Source organism: Coloeus monedula (genome assembly GCF_965178545.1).
Source record: "Coloeus monedula genome assembly, chromosome: 13".
Classification (NCBI taxonomy): domain Eukaryota; kingdom Metazoa; phylum Chordata; class Aves; order Passeriformes; family Corvidae; genus Coloeus; species Coloeus monedula.
In genome coordinates, this window is record NC_138793.1 from 1,523,581 (window position 1) to 1,535,753 (window position 12,173).

General features: G+C 43.8%; 1 protein-coding gene across 1 annotated transcript in view; it reads right to left on the reverse strand.

Annotated features, from left to right (window-relative positions):
* WTIP (WT1 interacting protein) overlaps nt 1–12,173 on the reverse strand; it is an 82,312-nt gene that overhangs the window by 4,875 nt on the left and 65,264 nt on the right. Inside the window, exons 4-6 of the mRNA XM_082289998.1 lie at nt 5,061–5,123; nt 2,541–2,671; nt 1,393–1,444 (exon numbers count right to left, since the gene is read on the reverse strand). Of these exons, the coding sequence (XP_082146124.1) occupies nt 1,393–1,444; nt 2,541–2,671; nt 5,061–5,123 (246 nt within the window). The remainder of the gene's footprint in view (nt 1–1,392; nt 1,445–2,540; nt 2,672–5,060; nt 5,124–12,173) is intronic.

A 12,173-nucleotide genomic window follows, 5' to 3' on the forward strand; every position in this document is an offset into this window, starting at 1 on the left:
TCAAAAACCTGCTCATTGGGTAACTTTTCCTTGTATACATCCTGCTCTGTTTTCCAGGGCTTGTATTCCCCTCAGACCATCTGCTGCACAGCTCTTTTGCACATGCACATGTCGCTGTGTCCCCACAGGGGCTGACATACCAGTCTGGCAGGTAATTATGTGCACAGGCCAAACCTCAGCGTGAGGGTGGGTGCAGAGGAGTTGTACAATTCCGGGCTAAGCCCCAGGCCCTGCAGAGCAGGCCATACCCTTCTAGTAACCTCACAGGCTCTTTTCCTGATCCACTCTGAAGACAGAGCTCATTAAATTGGTTGCCTTGCATTGTTTCCAGTTCCAGGTGTGGTTAGAGCACCAGATATGACGTGGACATGTCTGAGAGAAGCTGTGGGCAAGTTAGTACCTGCATTGCTAGACTTGAACTAACCTAGAAATCTCCCTGGGAAAGAATATGGAGTCTGTCCTGCTAGTCATCATGTGAGTCAGCACTATGACTACCTTTTATTTCTTTGTCTTTCTTTCTTAAAAAGAAAAAAGAATCAATTTTAAGACCCAAATTCGGTGAAATTTACATAGAGGTTTTCTCCTCACAACCCATCATCAGGACAAGCAGTTCTGGTTCAGTCTTTATGGGGGGTTTTTTATGTAAGACTTGGCCAATTAACAGAAATACTAATGACAAATGAGAGTAATGTGCAGAGTGATGGAGGTGGGCCTGTGAGAGGCTCTAGTCTCAGCCTTTACTGGGGGACAGCAGCTTACAGGAGGGAGCTCTGGCTCTATAAACATGACTGGAGGAAAAGCAAGGAGATGCTGAGGCCCTTGTTTACAAATGAGCTGGTCAGTGACCTCAGCAAAGGGAAGCCAGAGGGTCCTGCACGCACCAGAGCATGAGGGAGCCCCACTCTGCAGCTAATTGTGCCAACAGTACTGTCAGCACAGGCTGAGCTTGCAAGCAGGTTTCACCTGGTTCCATTTTTGTTGTTGCCTTTTCAACCCCTTTAAGAACTTTCATTCCATTGCCACCTCAGGACAACAGACTGTGTGGCCTTCTCACAGGGTCAGGGTAACCATCAGATGTCTTTTCAAAGGCTTTACTCTCTGGGTTGTTCTTGGAGCCCGAGCCAGTATTTTCAATTAAATAAAGTTTCTAACAGATTAATGAAGACCTGGAAAGCACCCTAAAGATATAAAGTACTATGCTGTAGAAGTAGTATGACTATTACTGCCTCTGGGAATGTTTGGGAGTGCCTTTAACTGCTGAACTGCGTTTAATTTAGTATCTCACATAGTATAGATTCTGAGAGAGGAAGGAAAAGCATTTAGTGTGTTTTCAGGAAGTGCCCATATGCCAACAGCTGTTTTCCCTAAGAGTCAGTGCATATTAACACCTACCTGTGCTGGGAGGATCGGCTGGTTACAGGAAGCACATTTTGGTGCAAAAACCCTAGGGTGCAAAAAGAAAGTGTTCCAATCACATTTAAAGCTTCTTCAAAAAGTAGAACCAATAGAGTCATTCTAATCATGCCTTGTTTTTAGAAAAAGGGAGATCCACAGGATTTGAAACACCTCTAATTGTTAGATGATATTCAATGAAAAGGAGATTTGGGAAAGGCTGATCTACCCCAGCTTTATTGTTTAGGTCTTCCCAACCCTGAGGCATAGTGAATCCACCCCTCTTCCTGCATACGCCTTTTTTCTTTCCTTCCTTTATTTATAAAACCATTCAAATTCTTCCAGAGCCTTGATGCTTGACCGCAAAGCAGCTCCTGATTTAAGATGATTGACTGCAAAGCAGCTTCCTGACTGTCACTCTCTGACATCAGGAAGACATAACCATGCTGAACAGGAGAGGGGCTGATTGTGGCCAGGATCTACAGCTAAATACACAACTGGGCTTATGGTCCACAGCTGCATTTAATGAAAATCACTGGGCCAACACTCACTGTGTCCTTGTAACACGGTTAGATTGGCACCAACGGGGTTGAATTCAGGGTGATTTACTCTTGCTGCATAACTGAGTTACTGGTGTATTCGAGCTAAGAGCAGGATCCCGTTGCCTTTGAGCAGTCTCTTAAACCTCTGCCTTTTGCCAGGTAAGGCTAAAACTGTTTTAATGCTAACTGTTAATTACACATCTTCTGTCGGTTAACAAAACTTACACCCATGTCTAGCACTGCCAGAACCTCCACTCTTGGAAACAGCCAGCAGAGCCTACCAACACTTGCAGAAGTGGCCTGGTATAATTGGTATTGATAGTCCTGAAAGAAGTAGAGGAACAGCCCCCAAGTAACACATCCTCTGACACATTTTGATTTTCAGCCTCGCTTGGCCCACTGTATGCCATACTGGGCCCATGAAGGACTAGTTAATACTTAATAAACTAAGCTTAAAGTACTCTACAAATACAACACATGAAAGAAGCAGCTGAGGGACATCTGAGCAAGTAGGAGTGACCTTTTTATCTATTAGAAGGCTTATAACTACATCAATGATTTAACTACTGTAATTTTTCTGAGCATGCAGTGGATTTGTGTACTCACGTATGGTAGTCTTTGACACAGTAAATATTGTTCTCCACATCTACAGTGAAGGGGACTCCATCCAAACACTCGTTACACACCACACAGCGGAAGCAGCCAGGATGGTAGGACTTTCCAAGGGCCTGTAAGATCTTATGAGGCAAACAACAAAATAAGTGGATGCATGATTACATGAGATATTCTCTCCCCATAAACTACTGTGTCTCCCTCATTCTTAATAATGACAGTGAGAAAAGCACTTCAGGATGAAATTAACACTCCGCAGATCTGTCAGCAAGGGGCCTCTTGAAACAATCAACCATATTTTTAGTGGGTTTCAATATGCTCCCAATGAAGATCAAGAACTGAAAATCAGGCTAAACCCATCAGTTTTAGCTCTACAGGGCTAAATTCCCAATGGGAATTAAAAATGGCTTCACAGACCAGTTCCAGGGAAATCCCAAATACAAGTTGCTGGGATACAGAGTTACTTTATAAAACTTACAGGCTGTGACAGACAGAATCCAAACTGGTCATTACTCAAGAAGCTAAATAACAAAACAAACAAATAAAGAGGTGCTTCTTTATTAACTAAGGATCCTAATCCCCCAGAGGTACTGACTCAGTCACAGGGGCCCATCGGTTTCTGATAAAATTCCATCACTATCCATGTGTTTGGATACTGAACCATGCACCTGCCCAGGCTTTTCCCATGCTGACCTTCCCTACTGCATTTTAAAGGTTTCAAGGAAAGGTCTGATGCAGCCTTGGCTGCACTATGACAGAACAGATCCCCTCCCTCCTGACATGCTTGTATGTAACACTCAGTGTGGCACTGGGACATCGAGGAGGATGCTGCAAGCCCATGAACAAGCCCCTGGGAAGAGCGAGACACAGCGTCATCTTCAGGCAGCTCTCAACAGGTTAGAAGACCAATGCCATACATTTTGGGTGTAAGAAGTAGCTTTGGAAGGTAATTTCAAAAAGCAACTGCTAGCACAGTGCTCAGCTTGGAGCTGCTGGGAAGCTTGAGAAGAAAAATCTCCCCAGACCAAGCTCCCATGGCCCTATAGTGATTCTGTGAATAAAGATCAAACCAACAGGAAAAAAGTATAGGAAAAAAAGGCAAATTTAATTTAACCTTTTTTTTTCCCTCTCTGATGAAGCCCTGTAGTTCAGTGACTGGTATCTGACTCTGTTTGACTGGCAAGGCCGTTCCCAGCCAGAGCCAACGGGTCCCTGTGCTGGGGTTGGTACTGCGGCAGGAGTGCGTTGTGGTGCCAGCCTGGCACAGCTGTGCAGCCACAGGCACTGAGCACAGGGCAGCTCCTCACCCAGCCCTGCTCAGCCCCAGCCCTGCCCCAGGCCAGCACACGGCACAGCCGGGCCGTGCTCCCAGGCAGGAACCCACTGGAATTAGCCAAATAGGAGTGCTGAATTCCTGGAGCTCCCAGAGCTGTTTCCTTTTGTCAGAGCACACTTGCTGATGGGAGAGAGGCAGACAAGCACCTGCCAAGCTTCCAGCTACTGAGCTCCACCAGCGAGATATTATGGACACTTGCCTGGGATTCTGCAATTAAGGGCCAGCTCAAAGCATTCAAGTCAGGATACCCCTCCCCCTCCCAGCATGACACAACTCTAGAAATTTGCTCTTGGGCTAAAACGAACAATATCCTTGTCCAACCAGTGGTGCCAGGATATGAGCCAGAATCCTCATTAGTGAAGTCTCCCTTCCAGCTCCAACTGAACCTCTGTGTGTGCAACACAACAGCTACTTCTCTTAGGCACACTGAGGTTCATGCACACTTAAAAGCAAGAGGAAAATAGACAAACTACAGATGTACAGATGAAGGGATCTGCCCTTCTTCGTTGTGCAAACCACTTCATTTTGTTTGGGAATTTCTGCTTAGGAAGAGCACACAAAACTTTTCCTACTTTCACCCACTGAAATGATGCCAGTAGTATCTGGCTAACCCAAAGCCCTTTGATTTTTATTACAAAAGTTACTCTGACTACTGGCTCCCTACAAATCCCAGTGGCAATAATGCATTTGAAATGACATGGAGCAAGCAACAGAGGGTAAATAAAGCAAGTCACGGAGCAGGTGACAAACCTGAGGACTACTGATAGTGTCCCTCTCAGCTCTAGCCGAGATTCCACCCACTTGACTGAGCTCTTGTTATCCACTGTCTTACAGAGCACACCTGCCATGTTCCTTTGCCATGTTCCTTTACCATGTTCTCATACGAAGTTGTGTTGTACTTTCCCCCTCTAGTACTAAAATTCTATTTTATTTTAACTCACAAATGGCAGAATAACAGCCTCCCACATTCTTAGGTAGCAAAGAAGCCCAGCTTTCTGTACTTAATAGAAGTAATAGAGCATGAAGGTATTTTTATTTACTGCCTCGGGTTCAAAAACTACATTGACAGCAGTGAAGACACAATGCCAGCCTGGGTAGGGAAAAGCACATCTCACAGTGCACTTCCCAAAGTAGAGGGAAAGCCAAGTTACCCGTCATTAGGAGTTTAGGTCTCTTACCATTTCCATTATGAGGTGTCCACAAACAAAGCACTTGTCTGCTGTTTGCTGAAAACCTGAATACTGTTAAAATGACAGAAAAGAAAGGATCATTAGTAGACACTCCTCTAGCCATAGAAATACCTTTTAGGTGAAAGCTGTGCTGTTTTCCAGCCTGTGCTGTGTATGACACAGGTTTGGGAGACAGTGACTCAGAAGTCTTTGCTCAGCTCTTGCAGCATGTTTAGATACCAGTTTGGCCTTCTGATCCACTGCAGTATTTCCACTGAGATTCCCAGTGTAGCAGTATTACTGTAAGTTTGATTTTTTATTTTTAAAGTCTATTTGGAAAGTTTGTGTTTGATGTTTGGAAATTAGCTTGAATTGACTCTTTTGGTGGTTGTTTTAAATAACATAGGACTCACCTCCCAAACCCTCAAATTAGCAACCTCAGACTTTGGACCTACATTTCACTCAGCGCTATTTGCAAGCTAGAAAAATGAAGACAGGCCCAAGAAGGATTTAGCTGCCCTGTTGATACCAAGCTTTCCAGCCAGGAGAGAATCCAGCAGTGCACTCACAGGAGCTTGGGCTCACTGCACAATGTGGGCAGCAGTAAGGTACCTCAGCAAGATGGTCCAGCTGCCAGCCCACGCTGCAGTGCCAAGGGCACAGCTGTGGGGAGATGCTTTGCCTGCTTGGGACCAAAGCTCTGTGTTCCCTGCCTGAGTGGTCCTGACCGTAACTTTGTGCTCCTGTCCCCAAAGCAGATCCTGTTTCAGATGCCAAGGTCTGCTTTTAGTCCTCTGTTTAGAGGTATAGAAAAACCATCCAGGTTATCAGACTGACCTACCAAACCACACCTTACAAACAAGAGACATCTTTGTGAGCAACTCCAGCCATGTACATTTGAAACTTGGTGTTTGCAGTGGCTTGAACTCTCCCTCACCCTCTGCAGCCCCATCTCAGCTGAGAGCTGTGTGTGCACCGTCCTGCCAGAAGGAAGGGGTGCTCACCTTTCTGGGGGTGTTGCACAGTGATGCTCTTTTAGCAGAGCTCACCTGAAATGTGCTTTAGTTGCACAAGATAAAAGATGAGGAGGGGAGGATGAATGTAAACCAGACTCTTCTCCTAGAACACAGGTTAATTGGCTCAGGCACCTAAGGCATCCTCTAAGCCCCAACAGAGCTTATATCTTGCTCCATTCCCCCCTGGTTTAGTGGGGATTAACTGTCCCCTCACATCAAAAGCCTGTGGTTCCCAGCCTGGAGCTGCCATATGTTTTCCTTTTCATTGGAGTGAGGAGATTACACATTATGTTGGATCAATAGGTTGGAGACAAAATTATTGTTGCTATGCAACAAAGTGACTATGAAGAAAAAGGTCTTGTAGACACTTTGATGGGCCCAGAAGTCAGTAAACGATGGTATAGCAACTGACACAGGCCAAAACTTACTGTGCCCTAAGAAACACAGCTCATGCAGTCTCAAGAAACTTTGAAACTTTCCTAGAAGAGATGAGGGTGTTGAGGAACAAATACAGAGGCAGGCAGTGCTAGCTGGCTGTTTCTGTAAGATACTGCTTTCATTTGCTTTTTTGTTCTTCTTACTAATGCAGAAAAAGGTCTCATTGCTAGGGATGTTTCTTGGCTGCACTGTGGCTGAGCAACCCTCTGGCTAGGCTGCTTCCTAGGGCTGGGAACTCCAGGCTTACTGGAAACAGGTGGGCAGGTCCTAGTGACACAGACAGCAGAGGATTAACAACAGCACAAACCCACCTAATTCTAAAATCCTGCTGGAATGAATTTACCAGCACCATCTGGCTGTCATTTGATAAGGAATGCAAAGGAGCATTCACCCAGCTATTGATTAAGAGGGGACATTATTCCCCAGGAACAGAATGGGACAGTGGTCAGATTAATGGCATTTATTGCTAACTAGATTGTCATAAATTATAGTGTTTGTCAGAAAGAAAGGCTTTGCTGACACAAAATCACTCTTTATATAACTAACCCTATTAAATTAAAACCATGATTTGTTTTTAACAAGAGAATTGTTATTAGTCAAACACATCCAGAACTAGATTACCCAATTAAGAAGACTTTGCTAAATGGCAGTAAGTCTAACAGCAGTGACAAAATATTTCATGGGCTCAGGGAGCTGTCCTTTACCACTACACTCTTCTCTCTCCTGGTCACAGGGTCAGTCCCAAACACACTGAAGGCCTGGTTCAGTGAGATCAGGGTTTTGGATTCAGGTCTGCTTGTGTTTTAAACCTATTTGGACTGAAAAAGAAAACAGCCTCAGAGCCCAGCAGCACTGTTTTCTACAGGATGGCAGTACTGTGGACACTGCTGCTAAAAACAATAAATTACTTTCTCAACATTTCTGGAGCTTACTGTAAACTGCTTCTTTGCACTGTTTGATCTTAATTTGGAGTGTTCAAACAGGGCTACTGTACTAAGCTTTGAATTTTAGAAGCAGAGCTTGAAAGTCTTAAAATACTAATTAAAATTGTCAATGTCTGTCTTTGAAGCACTCGATTATTAACAACGTTCACAGATCTTGTGTGTGCAATGGGAGAGGAGTTGTGACTTGCTCCAGACTGCAGACAAAGCAGAACGGCCTCTTTATTGTCTCTCAGCACACCAAGAGCCTCCCAGGGTGGGCTCCCAGCATGGCTGGCTGGGAGAAGCACTGGTCCCCCAGAGCTTGTGAACAGGTAACTGCAGGAGAGGAGAAGGTTTCACTACACAGACTTAGAGCCTTTTTTATTCCTGACAGAGTTGGAGGGGTAAAAAGAGCTTTTGAGCACACCAGCCCCCATTCACAGAAAGGCATGAAAAACAGACGGAGGTAAAGCAGTGAAGTGACACAGGCTGATAGGCAAGACCCTCATGGAGAAGCCCAATCTCGGCTCTGGTTCTTGTTCCCATGGTATTCATAGGTACAATTTCATTCAGGATCTAAGCACCGTGGGGCTCAATTCTAGCCTTACTCTATAAGGGTTCCCTCTGTGCCAGGTTCTTGAAGTATTTTGTTGGCAGAGCAGTAAAGTGATGTAAATACAGACCAATCTCAGTGTGGATGGGAACAGTCAGAAGTCTATGGACACTCTGTATCCACAACAAATGGGAAGCGTAATTTTGAATTCTCCCTAATATTCATTACAGATACTCCTTAAGCATATATAAAAACAATGAAAGAAGTTGTTATTAAAAGACCAGCTCTGAAATTCTAAGCTGAAAATGAAGTGTTACCCTTTACTCTCCCTTCTGTGACTCAGGAGTACAGTACTGGATACAACAGGATGCAAAGAAAACAAAGTGCAAGTTGAAGAGCTGGCATATTATTTTTCCTGATTTCTTAGTCTGGTCTCAACTGTTTTCTCATTTCCTTCCTTATTTACCTTGTCCTTGCCTTCTCTAGCAGGATAATAAAATCTCATTTTATATGCACAAATCAACACTTTGTAATTCAGCTCCCCAATGATACTTATATAAAATAAGATTCTGGGAAACTAAATAAACCTTGAGAAATATGTTAATTATATTAGAATAGAGGAGTAAAAATAAAGTAGAAGACTTGGCTGACTGAACTTTTCTTTTGTTTGCTGTCCAATATACTTTGATTATCAAACAGACAAAAAAAGAGAAATCTCTAATGATCCTGTCCAAGAGTCTTTGTTTCAATGTAAGAGGAAAACAAGTCCCCTTCTGTCCTGAATATTTAGGCCTGTTAGTATCCTCCTGTGATAATCTCGGGGTTTATAACTCTTCTGTCTAATATGCAATATATCTAAAAGAAATTAACAATGATTTTGGAGCATGTAATGAACAATTATGCATGGAGGATAATCCCACCAAGTACTATGTGAAACAATCTCTCCTGCCTGCTCTCAGTCCTGTAGCAAATCCTGGTTGTCTACCAGGGTCTTTCAAAGTTTGATGTTCCCATCATGATCTTCAAAAGAAAAACATTCAGAAAATAGTTTGCCTGAAAAGGGCTTCAGGACCCAAACTTTCTACCTTGGGCAATGTCAGGCCTCTGAAAAGACATGTCACTGCTCCTCCCTCACATGCCTAACCGTGCCCAAGGAGGGGCTGGTGCTCTTCCCTGCTGTTATGCACTCAACAAAACAAAACCTTCCTCCTGGAAACAGACCCTGGAATCTCATTCAGGCCCATTTGCCTCTTTGATGAGGATGTTCAAAACCTGCTGAAGGTTTGTGCAAGCAGAGCGAGCGGGTTACATTTCAGTGGGTGTGGCAGCTGCTGCCCCGGTAATGGTATGAAGCTGTAAAATCTCCATTTCACTGCTGCAGCACTGCAAAGTCACCGAACGTGGCTGCTCAGCCTAGGCTTGAGATTCCTACTCTTTTATGCTTTAAGAGCTTTTGAGCGGGATGATAAGGAGTTTTTGCCAAAATGCTTCAGGCATTTAATTTCTGAATTGGGTGCTATGCTAATAACGTATTCCTACCCCAGGCTGCCTGTAATCCCTCACAGACTCTCTGCTCCTTGGTTTCCCATTAGCAGAGCATCTGTCTTCTCACTGCTGTATTGTTTGCTCTCTGCATGGGACCCTTACTACATGGGACACAACAATGTAAGAAATTCATGGGATCACATTAAGAGAGGGAGCAAATATGAAATTTGGATTCATGCAGATGGGGTTTTGTTGTTTTTTACACACATATTTAAATACAGTGCTTAAAATGAACTGGACAAAATGGGGCCTTCTCAGGCTCAAAGATAAAGGAGCCTCATGGCAGGTGACAGATTAACTGAAGGAAAACAGTCCACAACTTTACTCTTCATCCTGCTGAAACCCTTTCATAAATCCTATTGCTTCACTCTGTCTTGCTGTCCATGAGGAAACACTACACAGCAGTTTGCCTTCTTGCTTCTGTCTTTCCACTTTGTTATGTTTGAAGGACAAGGACAGGGCAAGGAGGGACTCCACACTCTGCACAGAGGTAGGAGGTAGACTGGCCATGCACAAAACTCTGCCAAGACCCAGGAATTCAGCTGGTCCTGAACTCTGCCTCTGGCAGTCAAGCATTTTATAGCCCTGAGAAGGGACCAGCCATTTACATCCTACAGCACCTGCAGAGACCCTGGATGAGCACTCATCAAGGCTACTTTGCTGTGTGATTAATTAAGAGCCACTAATGATTTTCTTACCTAGATCTTCCTTAAACAAACTCCTGTGGGAGCTTCACAGTGACAATGATCAAGAAAAAAGGCTGAACAAACAGCTTTAGCTCTGCATCATATTACAGAGCCCAACATTTATTGACTTGATTCACACTGTAAAGCACTTCACACTGCACAGAGCTATACTCTTGCTTCAGGTTATTTACCATCACAGCTACCATCTACTGCATACACGGAAAGAAACTGTTTACACAAGAACCTATCTTCCTGGAAAAAAAATTATCTGGATTTTATTCAAAACAGTTGTTGAGAGATTTCAATTCAGAACAGAACAGCATCTAATACTGACGTTTATTACCAAAGTGGAAACATGCCACTTTCTCACATGGGTCTTTTTTAAACTCTCCCATAGGAAAAAATTAATGCTGTCTGCTTACAAGTGTGTGGCAGGAGTTAGGACATAATTAGAAAGAGCTCTAGGTCTTTTAAGTGTGCTTCAGTTATTGTAATTTACTTTTCAGTATAATATTAAGAAAAATGGATAGTCTGACTATTTGGATCACCATCTCAAGAGGAAATAAGGGAGTGATTATGTGGCGTGAAACCAACTGGCCTTCGTAACACACTTCCAAACATTCCACCAGCAACTGTACCATACGGGATAGCTACAAATGGTAGTCAATAGTGATACATCTCAGAAAAAACCTGTCTTGGCCTTTCCTTGACTCTTTTGCCATGTCCCAGAAGGTGATTCCTGCGACTCATTTAACAATCTGCAAGCCAGTTCAGGAAATGCTTAGCGCCCTTTTAGTGAACGAAGATCTTACTCACACATGGAAATTTCATTGCATTATGTTTATCTACATTATCACCTGGGCCTAGGTACCACCTGTGTACTGCTCTTTCATAGAACCAAGATGTCTCAGGACTCCAGTTGGTTTCCTCTTGTGGCCCCCAGTGTTGCCCAGTGAGGCCTGCGGTGTGTCCTGCACGCTGTGCTCACAAGCCTTCACCCTCAGCTTCTCTCATTGTTTATGGGCCCCAGCTTTAAAACTTTGTCCTCTGGGATGAATCCTTGGGACAAAACCCAGACACCCCTCTGAAGACAACGGGAGTTCTGCCACCAGTTTCAGTGGACTTGTAACTTCTTGATCCAGGATACAGCACTCTGGAATTGTGTTGCAATGAGAGGTGAACCCAAACTGCCAGTTCTACACACTCTTCATGCTGATTCACATCCAAGTCCAAAGTGCAGAGGCAGACCAATATTTGACTATCCCTAGATAATTATGAAACTTGAATTTTAAGCTCATCTGTAGGTTTGACCCAATGCTTCAATTCAGAATACCCCAATTAATCATCATTACTGTCAAATTCATTTATAAAATAAACCCGGGACCACTGGCACACCACAAACTTAGGGAAAACTAAGGAAGGAAAGTATTCAAATTTTTTTGGCAGGCAGGGGCTGGAGCAAGACACACACAAGCAGCAACATGACTGCACTCCCTCGTGCCCCGATTAGGAACAAACACGCCATTAACTGTTTGCCTTTGTTTTCAGTGACAGCATCTGGGAGCACAGCAACACTTAGGATTCATGATGCCTCTGGAACCTGAAAGCACCTCCTGTCCCAACCTAGAGCCATCAGCACCTTGAAAACCCTCACAGACTTCCTTATGCTTGTGTATATCAGGAGTATTGCAGCAAATCCCTTTCCATGCTTTGATTCCATCATTCTTTGAACATATCAATAAACACCCATGTCTGTCTGCTCTCTGACTGGAGTATGGCTCCTAATAGCAAGTCTCCTAAATACAACATCCTCCCAGTTATCTAGAACTCGGTTTGCTCTGTGATTCCCATTAGATATGAAATGGACACAAGCTGCAACTTCAATCATTCACCTTTTCAACTGAGTCTATTTTTTTCTAAAAGTCTCAGCAGAAATGGGCTCTCTGACTAATGCACCAGTC